Here is a 24,658-nt window from a genome sequence, read left to right as displayed (position 1 = left end):
TTTGTAAGTTCCTTTTGAAAATGGCAACGTGACGTTGCTGAAATATCGGAAATATTTATTAAAGTATAATTTAATTTATGTTCGGAGCTGCGTTGTTCAATTCCCTAAGTGATTTAGAAATGCATAACCAACGTATAAGCCTGTCTACGAGAATTAATTTAAGCTCTGGAAAAGTCTCGCTGTAACACATGAAATTATGAACTGCTTACAGGGATGAAGCTCTATCCTGGGTATGAATTTCAACGGAGCACAAATTTTTGCTTTAAAGAGAGTAGAAAGGATGTAATAGATGACTTGAAGCAGATAACTGAAAATAACCTGCAGCTCCATATTGAAACAAAGTTTGCAGCTTACTAGCAAGTGACCACCAATTAACACTGAAAATGCCAGTAGATTAAATGTGAATATGGAATCGATAAGGTTAATGTTTACCATGGATTTGGGAAAAAGAAAAACTCAGATAATCCGATGCTTGTAAAATGGTTTGTTCAAACAGCTGATCATGAATCTGATTTCCTAAACATCATTATTATTTGGGATGAGAGTTAGTGTTTCTAGTATGACTCCAAGACCAAAAGACACAGTACACAATTGGTAAGATTGAAATCACTAATCTTACCAAAATGGTTTTGATATGGGATTTCTGGAAATTAACCTTTTCCAGAAATCCCAAATCCCAATGGTAATTACTTACCATGTGACTTAATTGTTTGTCCTCTGGATGCTTTGTTTTTTTCATTACTATATAGATATAAAACTAACCTTGAACGCATTTCATAACAGCATTTAATAATGATAACTATATATAATCATGTGAGCCTTTATTTTCAAGCTTAGCTCTTCTTTATTTCAGCTCTTTGGGCAAGGTTTGTGAGTTTTTATGATTTCAGGCAACCTGATTAATGCTCTTCCTGCAACAGGCAATATAGCTATGCAGTATCATGGTAAAACAGCAACAAGCAAGAGAGCATAATCTTTATATATAAAATATATCCTCTGATTCCTTTTTCACTTCTTAAAAGGAAGTAGACAGGTATTTTCTTTTACCCATAATGTTTGGCAGTAGCTAGGTGGCCAGTCTCCTCACTCTCATTCTCATTGGCATTTGAGTTCATTTCACTCAATTATTTGTAGACTTAGTGACAGGAGTATGGCAGACTATTGCAGCTCTTGTATTCCTAATAACTCAAACCAATATTATTGTGTGAAATAGTGTATGAGTTGTGCAGTCAATTTTTCTTGAGTTGTAGGATTAAACTTTTAATAATTTTAATCCTGCAAATTAAAAATTTAAATTTTAAAAATTGAATTAAGAATTTAAACCCCACATGTATTTGCCAAAGATCAACTAACTTGAGAACTAGATAAAAAAAAAAGGGGGGGGGGTATGTGAAAAAGTTCCTAAGTCATCACATAGAATCATATCTATACTGGTCCTTCTTCTGCCAATTTTTTATTGTTGCAAGCTACCACGAGGCTACATCAGCACTTCTTTATATATAAACAAATTTTACACACACACAATTAAGAATTTTGTGACAATTAACAGTTCATATCAGCAAATCTGTTTGATACATGAATGAAATATAGCAAAAGATTATATTTTTAGATCATGATTTGCCAGCCTATTTGACCAAAGAGTTAGTGTACTTATTCCTCAACCTGTTGGTTGAGGAATAAGTGCACTATGGATTTGCATGGGTATGTATATTCATGAATGTCTTTAGAACGGAGAAGAATTTCATCTCCCAGTGTGGGACCATCACACCACTTAGAGACCTGAAGTAGCTTGAAAAAGTTACATATCTGGTCTATAAGCAGAGTTTCTGAATTATGTAAAGAATTTAAAAAAATAATAATGTCTTAACCCCGCTCTTGGTGCTAATGTATAGGTTCTCAACTTTTCATCAGTGGAAGTCACATAAAAAAAAAGTTACTAAGAAAATTATTTTATTGCCATATTTTGATGATAAGGTGACTTTAATTGCTAATGAAAAGTTATTTTATTAATATAGACCGATATATTTTGGTGATAAAATAACTTTTTTTTTTTCAGTGTTTATCATTACTATGCATGAAAGATGCTGAATCTATAGCAAATGAATGCTAGATGTGGTCAAAAGTCCATGTAACGGCAAAGGTTAAGAGAGAAGGAATTTGTCGATGTTTTTATAAGATGTGGTTCAAATTTGTAGTCTTTAGAGATTACTTCTTGGGGAAAAGTTCCAGAGAACAATGGCAGATGGAATCAAAAGTAAATGGGAATATCAGGTTTGGTGGGTTAGTAATTGAACTTTGAATGTTGAACAATTGCTGCTAATGCTAATCTGAATGCAGGTTCTGCTGAACCAGAGTCCACATAAGTATTTATAGAAATGACAAAAGAATTAGACAATGGCTGTAGATGTATGAGAGAGGAGATCATCATCATTTAGCCAAATTTCCCTCTTTCGTTGGATATCAAGAGATTTTAGTAAGGATTTTGGTATACCAGCCCAAATGTGAGAGCAGCATTCTAACGTTGAGTGGAGTTTGGGATTTGTACAGAGTTAGTAGCTGAACAAGTGAAAAGTAATGTCTTGAGAGAGAAAAGATGTCATTTTTTGGAGGACAAGTATACTTTAGAAATTTGTATTTGTGCAAGGAAAGGCTAGATATGTTAACCAAAGAGATCTCTAGTTTTAACTGTTGAGAATTTCCCCTTGCTATAAGTAAGGAGAAAAGCATTGAGGTGCTTTTTTTTGCAAGAAAAATGACAAAATAGGTTGTTATCACTGCATTGAAGCTGTCATGAAGAACAGTGTTTATGGCACTGGTTTTGGGAAATTTTGAAGCTTGGGATATTTAATACTGCAGGATTTGTCATATGAATAAGAGGACTAGAGAGTGTCATTAGCAAAACTGTAGATGGAATTTAAGGTAAGTAAGAGAAGTTGCATATGTATGTGAGGAAGACTGGGTGATATAAGAGAGCTATAAGAAACACCTGCATTAGTAGAGAAATCTGAAGAAAGTGTGAACATCATCTAACATTGCATGTGGTGGATGGCCCAAAAGAAAATGGGCACCCTAATTACAAAGGGACGAGGTTTGGCTATAAGAGGGGCAATTTGCTGAGAAGTCCTCTATGCCAGACTCTATCAGATGCTTTGGAATGTCAACTACAATACAACAGGTTTGTCCACACTTTTTCATGTCATGTGTCCAGAAGGTTGATGTAGGCAAGAACTGTTGTTGATCTTGAATGGTAGAATCTGTATACTAGTGGTTGCAAATTGGCTGGCGATTCTCTAGGTCAGTGGTTCCCAACCTTTTTCGACTTGTGTACCCCTTTTAAGCCCATTTCTATAAATTGTACTCCTTGTTTTTAAATACTGACATTTATTGTTCCATAACTAATGTTTTGCATTTTGTTTACTTTACTTAACACCTGTTGTAATGTGTAATGCTAAAGGGCATGAGTTTCAGAAGCTGATGGAAGGCTATTCCACTAGAATTTTGTATGAGATTATGGTCCAAGTTACCTATCAGAGAGGTGACCTGAATAGTGTGTTGGGAAGGAAAGCTGGTTAAATGAAAGATTGATGAACTGAGTGAGTGAGTTGTCTAATATTTAGATCGGCAGATGAACAGTTATTTTAGTTTGTTACTTACAGTAAATACTTCAGCTTCACTTCCAGCTTGATCACCAGACTTGGAAAATGAAGCCATTTCAGGAACTGCAACCCCTCAGCCGCAAAGGAAGCCATTGCAGTTGTGAAATTAAAATCGGCAAGGAAAATGACTTCACTGTTTTGGTAGTTGGATTGCAGGAAATCAAGATTCAAGAATAATAAGTCAATGAGGTAAGAGTCATTTTCAGAATTAGCAAAGCAGTCAAGACAGCTATCCCTCCAAGTCTTGCAAGCGGCCCATGTCAGGAGCATTTTTTTCCCCTCCTCCCAATAGTAACCCTACCAGGAGGTAATTTATTGTATGCTCCATTGCACACAATGCATATATTACATGTAGCTTTGAAGTACCGATTAACATTTATTTTCCAATTTTGTATCGATATTCATGTTTACATTTGTATTTTTGCATCTATATGTACATGTTCTGACCTTTATAATCATATTTATATTTTTATATACATATATTTATTATATATATACATATATTGTATAATTCATACAATATCAGTAATTTATGTTAAATTACAACTGGAAGTTGATCTTATTGGCAAATTTAATTCTGAGTAACACTTTTCGATAAGTCTCTGTTTTGATACTGGCCACTTGTTTCCAGAAGTGATGATGTGTTGTATTAGGGACATCCGGATGGAGTCCACTAGCTGACAGTTATAAAGTATGTGGTCACCAGTCTGTTGAAGATGTGGACTACAAATTCATGATGGTGATTCCAGGATATGGAATCACCATCATGCATGTGTTTTTACAGCCAGAATCTGCTTCTGATGTTTGGCAAGAATTCTTTTCTTGTTCCATTTTTTTTTTTTTTTTTATGTTTTCCATTTTACTTCCCACAAGTCTAGGCTTCTTTCTTCTGCAAGTGTTTTTATAGCAGATTTCGAGTACTTTTGGTAACTTGTTTCTAGCTGCTTTCTTGAGCCTGCTGATCCACTCTCTCATTTCCTGCTACTCCAGTATGTGTGTTCACCCAACAGAACTTGATTTCCCATCCCAAGATTCCAAAGTGAGATTTCAAACCAGATTTCTTGTCTGTTCTATAAATGCTGTATGGTTGTTCTGGTTTTTTATGCCATCTATAGTGCTTCTACTATCACTGTAAATTGTTGCTGTCTTTTCATGAGAGGTGTTGAATTCTAATTCCCAGAGATATGTAAGTGGATGAACTATAGTAGCAAGTTGTTCTGCTTGGTTGTCGGAACAGAGAGGATGCAGTCTAGAGCAGCATTCTTGTATAATGGACTGCCTGTTATATCCAATGAAAGAACAACCGACGTTCCTTCCAGTTTTGCTTCCATCAGTGTATATATGGAATTTGTCACTTTCACAGCTTTCCTTCTCCTTTATATGTGTTCTCTTTGCTGGGTGAGGCCACCTACTGTAGTGAAGCGGACGCTCGTAGCAATTTGGATCAGTGTTGTAATTTTCATTATATCTTCCAGAAGCGACTTCATACATAAGAGAGAATTTTGTATTTTCTTCAAACAGATCGGTGTTAGAGCTGCAGTAACGCAAGCTGCCTCAAAAGATATTGTCCTGTATCCTTTAATTATATGTATGGCTATAAGGCGTTTTGTCTGTTTTTTCTTTGATTTTAGTGTATGTTTCCAGGCAGGTGCAAACATAAGATATCAATGGCAGTATAGCTTCGGTACATATTTTTTTCAGCGCTGATTGGCCTAATCCCCACTTAATCCTTGCTGTCTTGGCTACAAGGTTTACAATTTATAAGCCTTTTTCAGCAACATATGAGATGTGCTTGTTGAAAGTAAATTTTTCATCTATTGTTACTCCTAGGTATTTTAGCTCACTGGCTATCTCGAGAACTTCCCTGTTTAGGAAGACCATTACAGGTTGTTTTGATTTTTTACATGAGATGTGGAGCACTTTAGACTTGGTGCAATTGAAGGTAACTTTCTTCTCACATGCCCGCTCTGCGATTTTAAAGAGTTCCTCATTGGCCATTACTTCAAAATGTAAGCCATCGCATCATCGGCAAAAGCTGTGACTTTTGTTTCAATAGTGAAAGGAAGTCTTAATAGCGAGTCGTACTGGATGTTCCAGAAGCCTGGTCCACAGTAGGAGCCTTGCAGGCAGCCTCATTTGACTTCTTTCATTACAGCTGTGATTTTTAATATCATGGTTGCTTTTCTGTCTGTAATATAATTTTTTGTAAGATAGAATAAGTTTTTAAGACACTTTAAATCTCTTAATCGATTGATTAGGCTGGTCACCATGCAGCATCGAAGGCTCCTTGTACATCAAGTGAGATCTGTAGTACATCTTTTTTTGCTGTAGACTTTCTTATGTGAACTCTTTAACCTCCATAATTGTGTCTACTGTGCTTGATTGAGATCTAAATGCATATTGATTGCTGCAATAGGTTTCTTGATTAGACATAGTTAAATCTCTTAATCGATTGATTAGGCTGGTCACCATGCAAGGCTCCTTGTACAGCAAGTGAGATCAGTAGTACATCTTTTTTTGCTGTAGACTTTCTTATGTGAACTATGTGAACTCTTTAACCTCCATAATTGTGTCTAATGTGCTTGTTTGTGATCTAAATGCATATTGATTGCTGCAATGGGTTTCTTTATTAGACATAGTGCATTATTCGGTTTATCAGAAGTTTTTCTAGCACGTTACCCAGCAACGTTTACAAGACTGATTGGCCTGTATTTCCTAATCTCATTGGGTGTTTCTTTTCCTGGTTTGATTAGTTAGTATGGGTATAATTTTAGAGCGTTTCCATACTAAAGGAAATCGCCCTCTCTTTTTAGGCATTCATTGTTAACTGTTATTATGAATTCGGGAAATTCGACACTCTTAGGAGTATATCGCTGGTTATTCTGTCCTCTCCAGGAGTTTTTCTTGGATCCATTGAACTTAATACTGATTTGATTTCATTACTTGTAAATAAGTCATTGTTAGGAGTATCTATGTCTGTTTTCATTCTTTGTCTGTAAGTTTTGTGGATTTCTTTATCTGTTGATTCATCGTCATCAGGAATAAACTTGTTTATCATAAAAGCTGCAGTTTCTCCTAAGTTTTTAGTGTAGGTGCTGTCTTTCTTAATAGTTGATAATATAGGTGTTGTCTTATTATTCTTGCTTATCAAGGATAAGCAAGAATAAGATATTCCAAGGATTCGATACGGTTGAAACAGTACAGAATTTTTTCCATGGTTCTGTTTTCACATTTGTAATTTTGGACTGATAGCTGTATTTGGCTTTATAGTAGTTCTGTCTTCTACTCTTTCTTAAATCTTGGTTATTGTATGTTCTTTGATATAGTCATCAGAGTGCATTAACATGCTTTCTTAGGACTGTTAGCTCATCATTCCACCAAGTTACTAATTTTCTTCCGTCAATGTTTGGCTTCTTGGTTGTTCTGAGTGTTTGGTCGCTGGATTTTTTCAGACCTGATGAAAGCTCAGAAGCAAGGAAGTCTATATCGGCTTGTACTGATGCTCAGATGGCTAGGTTCTTGTCTAAGCTGAGCTCTTATTCACTGATCCCATTAATGTAATGTTCTGAGATTAGGCATGAAAATTCTATTTTTAATGCTTTTACAAATATCTCTAGATTGTTTTTACTAGTGAAGTACTTGATGTTAATGTGGTTGTTTGTGTTGTGTATTCCATTTAAATTTTTGTTACTGATAATGAAACTTAATATGCAATGAACAGAACAGCTTTCCTCTTCTTCTCACCTTGAAAGATGTTGCTTGCTGAGATTTGCTAATAACGTGTCTTTGCATTCCTTAGAGATTGCGTTATGTAGCAAGTCTATGTTTGTCTTTTCTTTGGATTCAATTAAGACTCCTCCATTATTAATACTTTTCATTTTGGTGATTCAGATTTTGATTTTTCTTGGGTCTATTTTTTCTTTTATGATATTTTTGGTTTATTTGCTATTTAGTAGTGGTATCGGTTTCACTATTAAGCAAGGATTTTTTTTCAGATTTGTCTTTGTTTTTAGCATTGTTTTTAATAACTTGCGAGTAGGCTGAGCTAAGTTAGCCTGTTCCTAGCTGTTTGTAGTAGTCTGTAGTTCTATTGATACTTTATTTCTTTTTCATTTTATTGAATATCTTCATTAGTTCGCTCACTGCAATTAATATGTTCTTTTTTAAACCATTTCTTAGATTACTGCTTACTTTGGCAATGTTACACACCAAATCGAGGACTTTTTCGGAAAAAACCTCTAATTCATCCCGTGCTTCCATCTTAATATTACTCAAAGTTGTAGTATTATAACTTCCTATTGAACTGCTAAGTTTTCTATGATACAAAGTTTAAGAAAATTTACTTACAATTTTACTGCTTGTTTCTAGAAGTGACACTTCCATGGAATTAGATTTCAGAGGATTGTTTCTTGTAACCTTTGTACCTCCCAGTGGCAGCAGTGGTGAGGTGGGTGCTAGCTCTTGCTATAGAAGTTAATCCTATTATGAGCTGGATGTTGTCTAGCTGAACAATAGATGCAGTCTGACCAGCAGTATTCAGTCCATAAAAATAGAATAAAATTCACTCATACCATGTAGAACTATGAAACTATGGAGTAAATTACTCATTGTAAGAAAGAGCACCATGCAAGCTTTAAGTCAGTACTAGATACATCCAGTTTTCTTGTTCGATACTGCACAAAATCAAGGCATGTCCGTTCATGTCTGAGTCTACTGTGTGTGTGTGTGTGTGTTAAATATGTTAGATCATTGTATCAAAATCAACTCAAGATATTATAACAGGAACTTTCATGATATGAATGGTCCATCATTAGTATATGTGAAACAATATAGTCAGAATCTGGGGTACTAAACAGATAAAAGAAATCTCTTTCTTTACTTAGGTAACACCTTGAAAGGGTTTGCTTCCTGATTTAAAAAGAATATCAGGCACTCTGTTATAGGCTTTAAATCTTTGAATAGCAGACTTGCTGTAGTAAGATTAAAGGATAAAGCAGTAAACATATCTATAGTATAAATATGTATGATAACAACCTCATATAATGATCAGGAAATGGTCTATTTTATGACCAAATAAATAACTAGATCTATGAATAGTACACATGTGGAATATAATTCAAAAATTAGAACAGATATAGGAATAAATTTCCTCCTCTTTATTGTTCTTTTTGAACTAGGAAAAACAAATGAAGAGTATGAAACTGATGGAATCAGAATGACCTAACAATAACCTAACAATAACCTTTTGTCACATAAAAGGTATATAAAAATGGAGCTGGATCTTCTCAGGTGGAAGAACCAAGAACCCAATTGATTACATACTTCATCATCATTATCATCAAATTCCTGATAGGTACTCTCAAGGAGTGTCAGGATATGAAAGAACTGCATGAAAAACTTACATCATTACTAACTTCCTATCTACAATTTTCCTCCAAATCAATCTGTTACCTGTCAAGACTTCAACATTATCAGATCTTATATTTTTATCTTCTGAGGCACTTTTTACTGTATCAATCCACCTATATCTTGGTCTTCCTCTTGGTCTTTTTCCTGCCAACCTGGCAGAGAACACTTCTTTTGCTAATCTTCCCTCTCCCATTCTGTTTAAGTGACCACACAACCTGAGATTAGCTCTGCTAACACATTCCTGGATACTAACAATATTAAGTTCTTTCCTAATATCCTCATTTTTAATGTGACATTGCCACTGATGCCATTTGTTCACCCCTCTAATCTTTCTTAGGTTTCTCTCATATCTGTGGTCTCTAGTCTTTGAGCAAGCATTTTACTTCTGACCCAGCTCTCAGATCCATAAGTCAAAATTGGTTTGAACACTGTCTTGTATATAGCTAATTTAGTGTTTTGTCTAATTTCTCTCTTATTCCATATAAATTTATTCATTTGACTTCCTACCATACTGTTGATTCTGTTGCCTATTTCCATATTTAATTTACCATCTTCACTAAAAATCGTTCCTAAGTAGCTAAATGTTTTACTTGTTCTATAGGTTCTCCATTCACAATGCAGTTGATATTTACAATGCTTCTGCCTATTTTCATTATTTTTGTCTTGTTACTACTGATCATCATCATACCATATCTATTCAACAGTTATTCAATTTAGTCAGGGAATCTTGCAGACTTGTAGCGGATTTCTTTAGAAGTATAACATCATCCGCATAAAACAAATAGCTGAGATTAACATCTCCAATTTTGATATCAGGTTGAATACCACTTTCCTTCATAACGTGATCCATATAGATAATGAATAATAGAGGGAATAATGTACATCCTTGTCTGACACCAGATTTAACATGAAACCATCTTCCTGTACTTCCTTCAATTCTAACTGCTGACTTACAACTCAAATAAAAACTAAGTATTGCTTGATATAATGCTCCACTGACATCATACAACCGTAGCTTTGAACAGCTTCTCTCTTGTTACCTTGTCATACACCTTTTCCAGATCTACAAACTTAAATACAGATCTTTGTTATATTCTCACGTTTTCTCAACTATTTGTCATAAAGTGAAGATCTGATCCTGACAGCCTCAATTTGGCCTGAATCCAGCTTGTTCTTCACCAAGCTTCTCTTCCACAATCCTTTTCAACCGTTTCTCAAGTTCCTGGTAAGATTTCTTGAATAAATCTTACCAGGAACACTCAGTAAATAAACACCTCTGTAATTCTCACATTCAGTTTTCTTTCCCAATATAAGCCAGTTGGAAAGAGAAGGCAGAGTAGACCTCAAAAAAGGATATTGGATGGATAATGAGACCGGAACAAACCAATATGGTCTATACCTGTAATTAGTATTATGATTATGTGTTTTCTATCTCTTTTTATATATGGGTACTATGAGAGCTCTACTCCAATCATCTGGAATTCATCTCTCTCTCTCTCTGAACTATGCAGTATAGCCACTGTAAGACTTTTATAGTTCCATACTTGAGCATTTCTGGTCAAATATCTACTCCCACTGCCTTTCCACATTTCAAGCTTTTGATGGCTTTTTCTACTTCAAGTATAGATATGTATTCCTGATTGCATGTTTGTTGGGTGTTTTTTACTACTGCATGCTGTCATCACTGCTTGTTTCATTTCACAATTTTTCCAAGTAATTACTCCATACATCGAGGATATCTTTTTCTCCAGTTTTCATGTCACCTTTATCATCTCTAATTCCTTTTCCCACTCTTTCCTCCATTCCTGAGCTTTTTCAGCAGCCTCCAGAATATTTTGCCACCTTCTTGATATTTATTTTCTATGTTCTTACCAAAGTCTTCCCATGACTTTTGTTTATTTAGTTTTACAGTGTTTAGCTTTCTTACATTTGTCTCTGTATTCTCTAAGAGCACAAGCTGGCTTAATTGCCAGGAACTTTTGATATACTTTCTTCTTCTTTTCCTTCACTGCCTCTTTAACTTCCTGTATCCACCATGGGATTCTGATTTTTCTATCTACAACCTCACCACATGCTTCTCTGTCTGAATCAGTCAATGTTTTCTTCAGGATTTGCTACTGGCTGTCCAAGGTTTGGTTTCTCTTCTCAAACTCTTTAATTTTTCTTTTATAATGTTTGTGTATTTTAGTCTATAGTTTACATCTGAGAGCTGCTCAACTTTTATTCACTTTAAAACTTTCTTACATGTTCTCGTTTTTGGTATGAAATTCAATTTTATCCTGCTCAAGACTAAATGGTGATCACTTCCAATTTCAAACACTCTGTACACTCTAGTGTCCTGCGCCAGTGGGAAAAATTACTATCAGTAATAACATGAGTCAATGAGACTTTTCTTATTCCTTGCCTCTTCTCTCCATGTAAATTTGTACAGATTTTTATGTTGGAACATGGTGTTAGTAATAACCAGTCCATGTCGTGAGTAGAAATCCAACAGGTATTTGCCATTATTATTAGCTTTGCTCTTTTCTGCAAATTTTCCCAAAATATTTTTGTATGTTCTGATAATCATTTCCTACTTTGCTATTTAGACCCCCCAACAAGGACCAACTTTTCCTTTTTCATTGTGTCCGTTGCTTTCTCTAAAGCTTCAAAAAATTCCTCCACTTCTACCTTAGCAGAACCTTCTGTGGGATCATAGGCACAAATAAGTCTCATTGTCCAATTCCCCATTCTGATATTTGTCCATATCACGCTACTTGATATTGATATTGCTTGCCATTCAAGATTAGCCTTGTATTTTGTGTTCAATACTATAGCTGGACCTTCTTTTACATGATTGTCATTGCCTGAATATAACATTTTGTATTTATTGCTCAGAAAAATTTCACCAGATTTTGTCTTTTTTGTTTCAATCACCCCTATTATGTTGATCTGGTACTTATCCAATTCCTCAGCTAGCTCCATTTCTTTGCCATTTAGGCTTCTTATGTTGATCTTGAACTCTGGTTACGAGTTGGGCTGTCTTTTAGGATTTGTTCCAGTAGCTGACTTTTCGCTGTTCACCCTAGTTCCCTGGCAAAAACAATGGATGCCTTATTTAACCAGGCTACATCTGGAAAAATGATATTTAACCAGATGTTGCCTGGTTCAAAGCAGATAATCTTGTATCCACTGCCTTTTGTTCATTAGGTAAATACTCGTGGAATTGTTGGATTTATTGTATTGAATCTAGAGCTATTATTCTTTTTCTTCTGCAGCTTCTCCCACTTAAGTGGGGTCACTGTTGATGATGAGTCTCCTCCACATCCTCCTGTCTTGGGCTGTCACCACATCCATGTTCTTCATCCTCAATTCCTCTTCTAGCAGCTCTCTCCATCTCTTCTTTGGCCGCCCACGCTTCCTCCTTCCTTGCACATTTATCTGCATGACCCTTCTTCCCACATATTCGTCCTCTCTCCTCATCACGTGACCAAACCATCTCAACCTTGCCTCCTGTATCTTCGCTCCTAAGTTCGTAACTTTCACTGTTCCCCTCACATAGTCATTTCTCGGACGATCCTTTCTGGTCACACCGCACATCCACCTAAGCATTCTCATCTCTGCTACTTCCATCCTGCTGATGCTATTTTTCCTCAGGGCCACAGTTTCTATAGCATACGTCATAGCTGGCCTCACTACTGTCCTATAGATTTTGCCTTTCAGATTGATCGGCACCCTCTTATCGCATAACACTCCAGCAATCTATCTCCAGTTCCTCCAACCCGCTCATATCCTGCATCCCACTTCCTTCTCAGCTCCTCCATCTTCTTCCACTGTTGAACCTAAGTATCTAAAGTCCCTCACCTTCCTGATGACATTTCCTTCCAGCTCCAGATCTGTCTCCTGGCCACCGCCCACTGTGCAACACATATACTCTGTTGGACAATGTTGGCAAATGACAGCAAGATGTCATCTGCATACAACATTGTCCAAGGTGCATCTTCCATCACCACCTCCATCACAATGTTAAATAGAAACAGACATAATGCTGACCCTTGATGCAAGCCAACTGTTACTTGAACACTTTCTGTCTGTTCCAGACTGGTCCGAACACTTGTCTTCACATTTCTATACATCTCCCGCACCAACCTGACATATTTCTCCAGAACCTTCTTCTCCTTCAGACACCTCCAGACTTCTGCCTTGGCACTGTATCGTATGCTTTCTCCAGATCAATAAATACCAGATGTAGCTCCCGTTGTTTCTCTCTAAACTTTTCCATCATCTGCCGTAACCCAAAGATAGCATCTGTTGTTGATCTACCAGGCATGAAGCCAAATTGTTCCTTTGCAATCTCCACCTCCTTCATCAGTCTTCCATCCAGAACCCTTTCTAGGATTTTCATTGTATGGGACATCGATGTTATTCCTCTGTAATTTTTTACAGTCTTGTGCATCTCCTTTACCCTTGTAGATGGGGACAAGAGTACTCTCCCTCCATTCCTCGGGTATATTTTCCTGTTGGCAAACTTTCATGAACAGGTCCCACAGCAGGTCAATTCCCTCTTCCCCCAGTGCCTTCCATGCCTCCACTGGAATCCTGTCGGGGCCCACCGATTTTCCATTCCTCATTGTCTTCATGGCCTCCATCACCTCAGAAGGCTACCCATCTTCTCTGTGAGTCCTTGCATTTTCCTCATTCAAAAGTCCCTCAAAGTATATTCTCCATCTGTTTCTTATGTCCACATCCCTCCATAATACTCTTCCTTCAGCATCTTTGATCTGCCTCACATGTAAGATGTCCTTTGCTGCTTTATTTCTACATTTCGCTAGTTGGTAAATTTTTCTCTGTCCTTCCTTTGTTTCTAATTGATCATACAGATCTTGATATGCCATGGCCTTCACCTGTGCCACAACTCTCTTGGCTTCTTGCTTTCTCTCTCTGTACACCTCTCTGTCCTCTTCCACTCTTGACTCATCCCACTTCTGCTTTCTTTGTTGTCACTGCCACTTGTATATTATTATTCCACCACCAATCCTCCTTCTGCTCTCTAATCTTTCCAGATGTCTCACTAAGCACCTCGATTGCACAGCTCAGGATTACTTTTGAATTATGTTTCCACCAATCTTGTACACTTTCCAGTCCATCTGAAATCCCCTCTAACACCTTCTCCATAAAACAATTCCTCACACGCTCTTCTTTTAAGCAAAACCACTTAATTGTCTTCATCCCATGTCTTCCAGAGGTTCTTAACTTTGATCTTAAAGTCTGCGCACAGCAGTCAGTGTTGCTGTGCCATTTGATCTGTTGGAATTACTTTACAGTTTGTCACAACCTTAAGATGTTTTCTTCTAATCAAAATGTAGTCAATTTGTGAACTGTTGCTATCAAATGTTCTTCCCTCTTGCAGAAAAACAAGTTCACAATTGCCAGATCAAACGCTACTGCAAAGTCCACAACCCTCTCTCCTTCCTGGTTCATCATTCCCACTCCGTGGCCACCATGCACCCTTTCACAGTCTCTATTCTGTCTCCCTATGTGTCCGTTTAAGTCTCTTCTGACAATCACCATCTCATTTTCTTCCAGTTCCCTCATTTCTTCATCTAACACATTCCAGAACTCATCTTTCTCCTCTGCTGTACAGCCAACTTGCGTGGCATATACACATAATATGACCACCCGCTCTTCTCCAAGACCAAATTTTATTCGCATGATCCTGTCGTTCCTTCTACCCACTTCCAGTACTTCACCCTTCGTTCTGCCACACACACCACAATTCCTACACTATTTCTGCCCTCGTTATTCGCTCCAGAGTAGAACAATTTATATCCATCTCCCAGTTCCTTTGCCTTCCCCCCCCCCCCTTTCACCTTGTCTCCTGTACACATAAAATGTTCAACTTCCTCTTCCTCATCATGTCTGCCACTTCTCTTTCCCTTCCAGTCATGCTTCCAACATTCAGTGTTCCCACTCGCAACATCCTCTCCACCTGCTGGGCTCACTTCTTTAACCACACCTGCCCTTGATGCGGTAGCCCTCGCAGCTGTAGGGCAATGTGGCTGCACGTCGCTTAAGGGGTACGCCCTAGCCCTTATATCATTTTCTCTTTGACTCATATCATAGTAAATATGAGTTGGTTACGAGTTGGGCTGTCTTTTAGGATTTGTTCCAGTAGCTGACTTTTTTGCTGTTCACCCTAGTTCCCTGGCAAAAACAATGGGTGCCTTATTTAACAGGCTACACCTGGTTAAATAATATTTAACCAGATGTTGCCTGGTTCAAAGCAAATAATCTTGTATCCCCTGCCTTTTGTTCATTAGGTAAATACTCGTGGAATTGTTGGATTTATTGTATTGAATCTAGAGCTATTAATGCTGTAAAATATTATTTTAAGAATTTAATGTTTTCCTTTGTTCATTAGAAATAATCATTATTGATAACTTGATTCAGTTCCATTTATTGTGTATTTTATACACAATAAATGAAGTGCATGTATCTTTTGAGGCTGCTTATTATTGTATTCTTGGCAGAAGAGCAAGAGTTTGTTTAAATATTTTAATTTTTTAAAAATGATTTACATTCACAGGCAACTTTAAAAATGCTTTATTTCATTTGTTATCAAAATGATAGATTGACTTTTCTTTTTGATGAAATTACCTTAACATTTATTAAATTGACCAAATGGTAATAGATGCTTGCAGACAACATTTAAGAGGTGCATGTGGTGATTCCTTAGACCAGCTACAAGGAGACAATTATCAGGTAATAATATATCCTAAATTTTTAATGTTGTCTGTGTCTAATAATTTAATAATTATTTATGTGATTGTTTAATTTGACAATGGGTCATGATTTAGTGATGACTAAGTTTCATGTCTCCTCAGAAACTATCACTGGAAGCACTATATTTTAAAATAAGAGAGAAAATTAGATAATAAAATTTACTAAAAAGTTCATTATTTACTGTTGTCACAATAAAATCTACTTTGTTTTGTAAAATTTAGATATCACTTGGGAAAGGAACTTACACCCTTAATTTCTTAACTAAATATTTTGACTGTAATCAAACAGCTGCATGTGAAATTCCCCTTTCTTAGAGGCCTATCCCATTAAAACTCTATTAAAAGAAAGAATAATAAATATTGAATAACATTTATTATCAGATTTGTCAAATTTAATAAAATCAAAATTAATCATTTAAAAATTTATCGAATAACATATCAAATAGCCAAAAAAAAAAAGAAAATTTAATATTAATTGAGAGGAGTAACATGGAAAAGTTTCTAGAAATAATATCTCAAATAACATGGTTTAGCTAAGTAGCAAACCATGTTTGCCTTTGAAATTATAAAATTTCAGAAGTAACCATGAGCTTAAGAAAATTCAGCCTTCATCACAAGATTGCATTCTCATAAACTCTTGGTCACTGTCAACACTTTGTAATTTTCAAAGGCAAAAACTTAATTTTCCATTTGACTATATAATAATATTTGTATTTGTTATACTTTTGTTTAATAATTTTTTTAATGTTAAAATTAAACCTTTTTGAACTCTTTTTCTCTGTTCCTATGTTTTATGCTCTAATAGAGTTCACTTACAGGAATTAAAACTTTCACACATTATACTTATTCTGTGATATTGAAAAGAGAGGTTTTTGTTCTCATAAGGTTAAAGCCTGGTCTGACAGAAACCAGTAATTCAAAAGCTATGAGACCTGACCAATGAAATTTTAATTAAAAGCACTAATAAAAGGTAAATATATGGCAAGTTTCAAATGTAAATATTGTTTGTTACTTGCTTATAAAACAACATTGGACATTTATTATCCTTTCTTTTAATAATTACTGTAGCAAACATTCACAATCTGAACATTCGCATTTTACAAAAAAATTTTAATTTTAAAAGAAAATAAGTACAAAAATTAAACTCCAATTTTGCCTAATTGTTTATATATGCTCATTTGTTCATAATAAGTTTATTAATTTGCTTAGGCAAGGACTCTACCAATGTAGAATACATTTATTTATTTCTGCAACTGAAAACCATACTTTTATAATGGATTGTATTAAGTTATCCTTTGTATCACAATTTAATTTTCCAAGTTAATGCAAATGTCTCTTTTTAACTATGGACCACAAATTTTCTGCTGGGTTAATGTCAGGAGAATTACCTGGCAACCAAAGCAATTGGATGTTGTGATTTTTGGAGAACTCTGACTTTTTTTTTTCTTTTTTGTTTAAAGTATGGCATGGGGCGAGATCCTCTTGGAACATTTGTCTTTCTGGATCTGTGGGAACACCCTTTTCTCCAATATTTTTATGTATTGGTCACGTTCATCATACCGCCAACAGGCACAAGACCCAGGACCGTCATGTGTAAAACCACCCCAGAACATCTTTTTAGCTGGGTGTTTAGGAGCTTGTTGAAGATGGGTGAGAGTAGTCTTCTCAGCTGCTGATTTGCAAACGTAGGGTACTCGTTCTCTTTGGATAAAGAAATGGCTCTCTCATCTGAGAATATAACTTTTTCCACTTCTCAACAGTCCAATCTTTGTACACTTTTGCCCACTGGAGCCTCTTTGTTTGCATAACTTTCGTCATACTAATTTTTGGTCTGTGGGCAGGCCTCCCTGCATCCAACAATCTTTAACGGACTGTCATGTCAGAAACGTTAATCCGATAGCTGACAAAGTCTCTCTTTAAGTCTACAGCAGACAATCTTGGATTCATTTTGCTTTTCCTAAATTAGTAAATGATCTCGAGTAAGTTTTGCCCACATATCCCTTTTCTATCAGCAAAAAAAAAAAAAAAAAAGAGACCTGTCTCCCTAAACCTCTTTAAAATTGCATTAACAGTACCCAGACCAACACGACACTCATTGGTAATTTGTCTTTGAGTCATGGATGCGTGCTGAAGAGTACATATTTTTGAATGCTTTCTTGGAGATGTATCCATTTGATAGCTACACAAATGAAAAAACACTACGAATGTAGCTTGTTTACACTATTAAAAATGCACAACACTATTAATAAACATCATAGAGACAGTTAAAACACACAGCATTCAACCAAAATTATGGTGAACTGAAACAAAAATTAAACCCAAACCAAAACTTGATGAAAATTCAGCTTGTTCGGATTAATTTGTTTGCTACTGTACTTCACGCTAATTACATTATTGTGTCAAATGTCTGCTGTACTGAAGCTTGTAACTTGAAAATTGAAGGTATACATTTTACATGTTAACATTCAAAAGAACAATAGCTGTTATTTGTAAGTTCTGATGTTTGAAGCTTATACATTGATTGTTACTCAAAATAGCTTTTTTTTTTTTATGTGACTTCTACCCACAAAAGGTTTTAAACTACTATAGTAAATTGGTACTGTGGGTGGGTTATGGATTTTTACAAAGGAAATAACAACATAGATGATAATATTATCATCATCATCATAACACTAATTACAGATATAGACCATATTGGTCTGTTCCGGTCTCATTATCCACCTAATATCCTCTTTTGAGGTCAGCCTTCTCTTTCCAATTGGTTTATATTTTATTATTTGTCTAGGATATTTGGTGTTGGCCATACGGTTTACATGTTCTGTCCAGTTTGTTTGCAATTGTTTAGTTTTTCTTCAATTGATTTTATTTTTAGTTCTTTTAAAATATCTTTGTTCCTTTTTGGGTCTAATAATGTGTATTTTACAGTTCTTCTCATGAATCTCATTTCACTTGTTATCCAAATTTTGCTGCCATATAATAATGTGGGCACTGCTAAAGTATTGTATATTTTCAAGCATGTTTCTTTTTGTACAATATTTGGATTGAGTGTTCTATTTATCAGGCCTATAATCTGTAAAAAAAGAATTATGCAAGGCTGTCCATTGTCACCATATTCAACCTGTACCTAAAAGAAGTAATAGACAAAGGACTACAGATGTGTGAAGACACAACTGTAAATGGAAGATATATAGCACATTTAAAGTATGCTGATGACATAGTTATCACTACAGACAGCCAAGAAAAATTAGAAAATATCCTGACCAAGCTGCATCAAGTAAGTAACACATATGATATAAAAATCAATTTTAGTAAAACAAAACAGGAAGAAATAGGTAATAGGAAGAAAAAGGGAAGCAATCCAAATGAAAATAGTAAACAATAATATAGAACAAGTAAAGCAGTTCAATTACCTAAGATCAATGATCACTGAAGATCTAGACTTTCGAAACCATCAAACACAGAACAATAATGGATAGATAACAATGGGCAGACTACAAAATATATGGAACAATAAAAGATTAAGCAAAGAACTGAAATTAAAGATATATATAAAACAATAATTCTCACAGTAGTACTCTATGGCTCAGAATGCTTAGATCTTAAGAAAAAAAGAAACTGATAAACTCAATGCTTTTGAAGTGAAATGCCTAAGAAAAATCAATAGAACAAACTGGACAGAAAGAAAAACAAATGAAAAAGTCAGAGAAGAACTTAACTTTAAAGAAACAATAATTACAGCACTAAAAAAAGAGCCAACTAAGCTGGTTTGGACATGTTTCAAGAATGAACCCAGAAAGACTACCAAACATATTAAATGGTAGAATTGAAGGACAGTCCAGCAGAGGAAGACCAAGAAAAAAATGGATCGATAACATTAAAGAAAGCACCCACTTAAATTCCTTAATAGAACTTCATAAAAAGACAGCAGACAGAAAGAAATGGCAAAAATTCATCTTTGAGGAACTCAACACACCATGAGCAGAAGAGAAGAAGAAGATAATCTGTAAAAGTTTTGAAGTTTTTAATTGTATGTATTTTTCTCCTTCATATGATATTTTGCATCCAAGATAACTGAAAGTATTTTTCTCTATTAATAATGGCAAACAGTGAGCAGACATATAAATACAAAATTAATAATGGAAAAACTCACGTAAAAAGATTATTTAATAGTATAATTTTCACCTCTGTATCACAGGTATCTTCAGTACATTTTAAGCTCAAATTAAGCAATAACTGACAGTTCCAAAAAGCGCCACCTAAGTAGCTAGTGTAAGATAACTAAAAATGTCAATAAATTTCCTAACAAAAAAAAAAAATTATATCTACTCTATAATATAAAATGATAAGCTTTTTTGTGTCACGTTTTTGTCAAGTTATTTGAAATGTTTTGAAACTCAAGGCTACCCTGAGTGTTGAGTCTTCAAAATTCGAATCATCAGAATTCAAGAACAGACCTACCAGTCCGGAACTCGGGGGGGGCTTTCGAGTCATCAGAATTCAAGGAGAACCGGCCTACCAGTTTGGAACTCGGGGAGTTGGGGTGCTGGGGGGGAGCGGAAACCCCCCTTTCAAGTTTTCAAAATTTGATTCATCAGAATTGAAGAACTGGCCTACCTGTCCGGAACTGGGGGGGGGGGGGGGGCATATTGGCCAGTGGGGGAGCAGAAACCCCCTTTCGAGTTTTCAAAATTCGAGTCATCAGAATTGAAGGAGAACCGGCCTACCAGTCCGGAACTCGGGGATTTGGGCGCCTTAGGTGACAGTGGGAAGAATCCCCCTTTTGAGTTTTCAAAATTCAATTCATCAGAATTGAAGGAGAACTGGCCTACCAGTCTGGAACTCGAGGGTATTGGGCGTCGTAGGTGCCAGGGGGAGCGGAGACCCCTTTTGAGTTTTCAAAATTCGAGTCATCAGAATTCAAGGAGAACCAGCCTACCAGTCTGGAACTCTGGGGGGTTGGACACCACGAGGGGCATAACCCCCTTTCAAGTCATCAGAATTGAAGGAGAACCGGCCCACCAGTCCAGAACTCGGGGGGGGGGTGGAAACCCCTTGAGAGCTTTCAAAATTCGACTCATCACATTTCAAGGAGAACCAGCCTACCAGTCCGGAACTTGGGGGTTTGGGCACCAAGGGGCGGTATCCCCCTTTCGAGTTTTCAAAATTCGATTCATCAGAATTGAAGGAGAACCGGCCTACCAGTCCGGAACTCGGGGGGGTTGTGCGCTGTAGCTGCCATGGAGGGCCGAATCCCCCTTTCGAGTTATCAGGATTGAAGGAGAACCAGCCTACCAGTCCGGAACTCAGGGAGTTGGGTGCTGGTGGGAAGAAACCCCCTTTTGAGTTTTCAAAATTTGAGTAATCAGAATTGAAGGAGAACCTGCCTACCAGTCCGTAACTCAGGGGTTTGGGCGCCAGGGGGGAAGAATCCCCCTTTCGAGTTTTCAAAATTCGATTCATCAGAATTGAAGGAGAACCGGCCTACCAGTCCAGAACTCGGGGGGGGGGGGGATTGGGCACCATAGCCGCCTGTTAGGGGGAACCCCCCCCTTTTCGAGTCATCAGAATTGAGGGAGAACCGGCCTACCACCCCGGAACTCGGGTGTGTAGGCATCGGGGGGGGAGCCACCCCTAGTATACAATAAAAAGTTAAGAAAGATTAGCTGAATTATAAAATCTCCCATAAAGGGATAGACGTAAACCATCGGATCTGTTTAAGTTAGGCGAGTGAAGTAAAGTTTCACGTTTCTTTATAAAGCCATTCCATGAGGAACCGACTTTTGTGAAGGACTCTTGTCTTTTTCCAATGTACTCTTATGTCTAGTGATGATGGCATGTTCTGCAAGTCCAGACTGTTCAGTTTCAAGGTATTGAATATTAAACTGGTGTTCTTCTAGCCGAATAGAGGCAGATCTTCCTGTTTGTCCGAAATAAGATAATCCACAAAATTTTACTATTAAATAATCTTTTTACGTGACTTTTTCCGTTATTAATTTTGTATTTATTATTTTATTATTAATTACTGTTTTACTTCTAACTGGAATTTGTCCATAAAATGTCACTGTTTTAGTTTTATCTATGGATATTTTCATTCCAAACTGCCCTACTATAATGTTTAAATTATATATGCTCTTTGCAAATTGTCTTCCTTCTCTGGTATTATTACCTGATCATCTGCAAATAATAGCGTATTTATTTTATTCTGGGAAATTTCTATGCCTGGATTGTTTAAGGTGTTCCATTGTATTAATATTTCATTAATATAAATATTGAAAAGTTGTTTTTCAGACATTTTTTCATTTATTTTTATTTCATTATTTTTGTGTATATTCGATATTGCATGTTGTAAAATATTAGGTATATTTATTCTTTGTAATATATCAAACAGTATATATCTTTTTACTTTGTCAAATGCTTTTTCATAATCTATAAACAGGTGAATTTCTAAATTAAATTCTCTTTTTTCTATAAGTAGTTCAATAAAAAAAGTTGCATCCATTGTGGAGCATTCTTTTCTTAATCCATTTTGACATTCTAATAATATTTTTTCACTATATTTTCATTTTTCATTAAGTAGTCTGCTATATACTTCATAGCATGTATTCAATAAACGAATACCTCTGTAATTAGCAGGTTTTGTTTTATCTCCCTTTTTAAATATAGCCATTACTATACTTGTATTCCATTCTATTAGTATTTGTATATATTTTATTCAAAAATTTTAATAATTGCTGATGAATTTTTTTTCCAGCAAATTTATACAGTTAGGAGTTTATCCCATCTTCTCCTGCTGATTTACCATTTTTTATTTTACTTAGGTTGTCATAGATGATATAATAAATAAAATTCTTTAATTAGTATTTCCTATATTTTGCCAAAGTCAGATTGCCATATATAGAGAACAGCACACAGGTAAGGCACTACATAACACTGAGTGAAGAAACAAATCAAGGCCCTAAGTCCTAAATTGCATCATGCATCATCTAGTACCTTTGGTTGGGTGCTCTTAGCCATTGGTCTGAAGATGAGCACTGTCTAGATTTAAACAAGGTGTTCTGCATTTGGCCACATGATCTAGACACACCTAATACATTTTTAACATATCCAGCATCTTAGGATCTAATTCACTTTAGAAAAAGAAAACAGCAATAGTCCATCCTTCCTGACTCTGATTACATGCCACCCTGATGGCCTTGCAATCGTGATATCTGATTGTAAGTGCATATACGTCCACCAACAGTCACACCACCAATACAACAGCATAAAATCGTTGGTTAACAGAGCAAAATTAATTTGATCTGATTATAATGCCATCATAACCCGAACTTAACCACATACACTACACCTTCTTAGGTTATGATTCCACTAGATCAAAAAATATTGACATTCCATATATTGTCCCCCCCCCCACAATATTCATTTGAGGTGCTTCTGAGAAATTAGCAAAAGTCTCGAAGAAATACAATCTGGTGACCACTTTCATTCCACACAAATTGACATTCCTTGTCTAGTCTTCCATTCCTAGATTTGTTTGGTATCTTCCTAGTACCCTGCAGCTAATCTGCCTATAGCAAAACCGGCAGGAGAGCCAGCATCAGAATCTCTGAAAACAAAGATTATGTTCGGTACCACCACCACTGTAGCCACTCAGGAGTTGCAGACCATTCCTTAAATGTCTGCTACAGAATTTACTGGAAGATGGCCACCACTATTACTTCACAGAAGCAAATAATACTATGTGAAAGATTGTTCTTTGAATCTGCCTCTACCCTTAAAAAACAATCCTAACCTCACTAAATTTGGATGTATAAAACTGCCTCAAATCTGGGAAACTCTCATTCTCAAACCATTAGCCCAGTGGCCAAGAGCTCCTATTCAAAGTACTAGTTTTACTCATATAGTGCCTGCAGGCATGTATCTTTATGTTATTGTGCCCTAAAGTTGGCAGTTCAACTGTGGAAAAATATAAGAAATGGTAATTAAATTATTTAGTTATTATTTTCTATAGTTTTCCAAAGTATCTCCGATTCTCGCAGATATATTTTTTAACGATTTTGAAGAAAAAGCTATTAACTTCTTCCCCCTTAAACCAAAATTTTGGTATCGTTATATAGACGATATATTCCTCATCTGGGAAGACGGTGTCAACAACCTCAATTTATTTTTGGACCACCTAAACAAGTTTCATGAAAAAATCTCTTTTACCTTCGAACTGGAATCCGATGACTGCCTCCCCTTTCTAGATCTGAAGCTTACCAGATGCTCTGAAAGTATTAAAATCTCAATTTTTAGAAAATCTGCTCATACTGACAGATACTTTCATGCTTCTTCCCATCACTATCCTCTGCAAAAATTTGGTATTATTTCCACCTTAGCACACCGGGCCAAATCTTTACTTACAGAAGAAAAAGAAATTGAAAATGAACTCCTTTTTCTTAAAAAGACTTATTAATAATGGTTTCTCTCCTAATAAGATTGATAAATTTCTTTCTCTCCATCACTCAACTGCTTCTGAAGATCCCTCTTCCCCCAGAGCCTTTATTTTTTTGCCTTACATCAGTTCTCTTTCACCAAAACTAGCTAAAATTCTCAAGAAATTTAACTTCAGAACTTACTTCTCTATGCTCCCAAAACTTCGCTCCATACTTGGTAAACCTAAAGAGAAACATCTTCCCACTCAGTTTCCAGGAGTCTACAAGATTTTATGTGATCGTGGAAAGCCATATTATGGCCAAACTGCTAAACCCATCCTTTTACGTATGGAAGAACACCATAGAGATATCTCCTACAACAGGACTAGAGCCAGCGCTCTCTCTAGTCACGTTCTTTTCT

General features: G+C 36.0%; 1 protein-coding gene across 3 annotated transcripts in view; it reads left to right on the top strand.

The window, feature by feature from the left end:
* The window catches only part of Sms (spermine synthase), a 250,094-nt gene that overhangs the window by 158,363 nt on the left and 67,073 nt on the right, over nt 1-24,658 (top strand). For all 3 annotated transcript variants that reach the window (XM_090403753.1, XM_090403752.1, XM_090403751.1), the window contains exon 8: nt 15,719-15,806. In XM_090403753.1, coding sequence (XP_090259879.1) covers nt 15,719-15,806 — 88 coding nt within the window. The remainder of the gene's footprint in view (nt 1-15,718; nt 15,807-24,658) is intronic.

This window comes from Typopeltis vanoorti, chromosome 14, assembly GCF_054136105.1.
Source record: "Typopeltis vanoorti isolate ZY-2024b chromosome 14, IOZ_Tvanoo_1.0, whole genome shotgun sequence".
In the NCBI taxonomy this organism is placed as follows: Eukaryota; Metazoa; Arthropoda; class Arachnida; order Uropygi; family Thelyphonidae; genus Typopeltis; species Typopeltis vanoorti.
The sequence above is the reverse complement of the archived record's forward strand: the minus strand, read 5'-3'. Positions and strand labels throughout refer to the sequence as shown.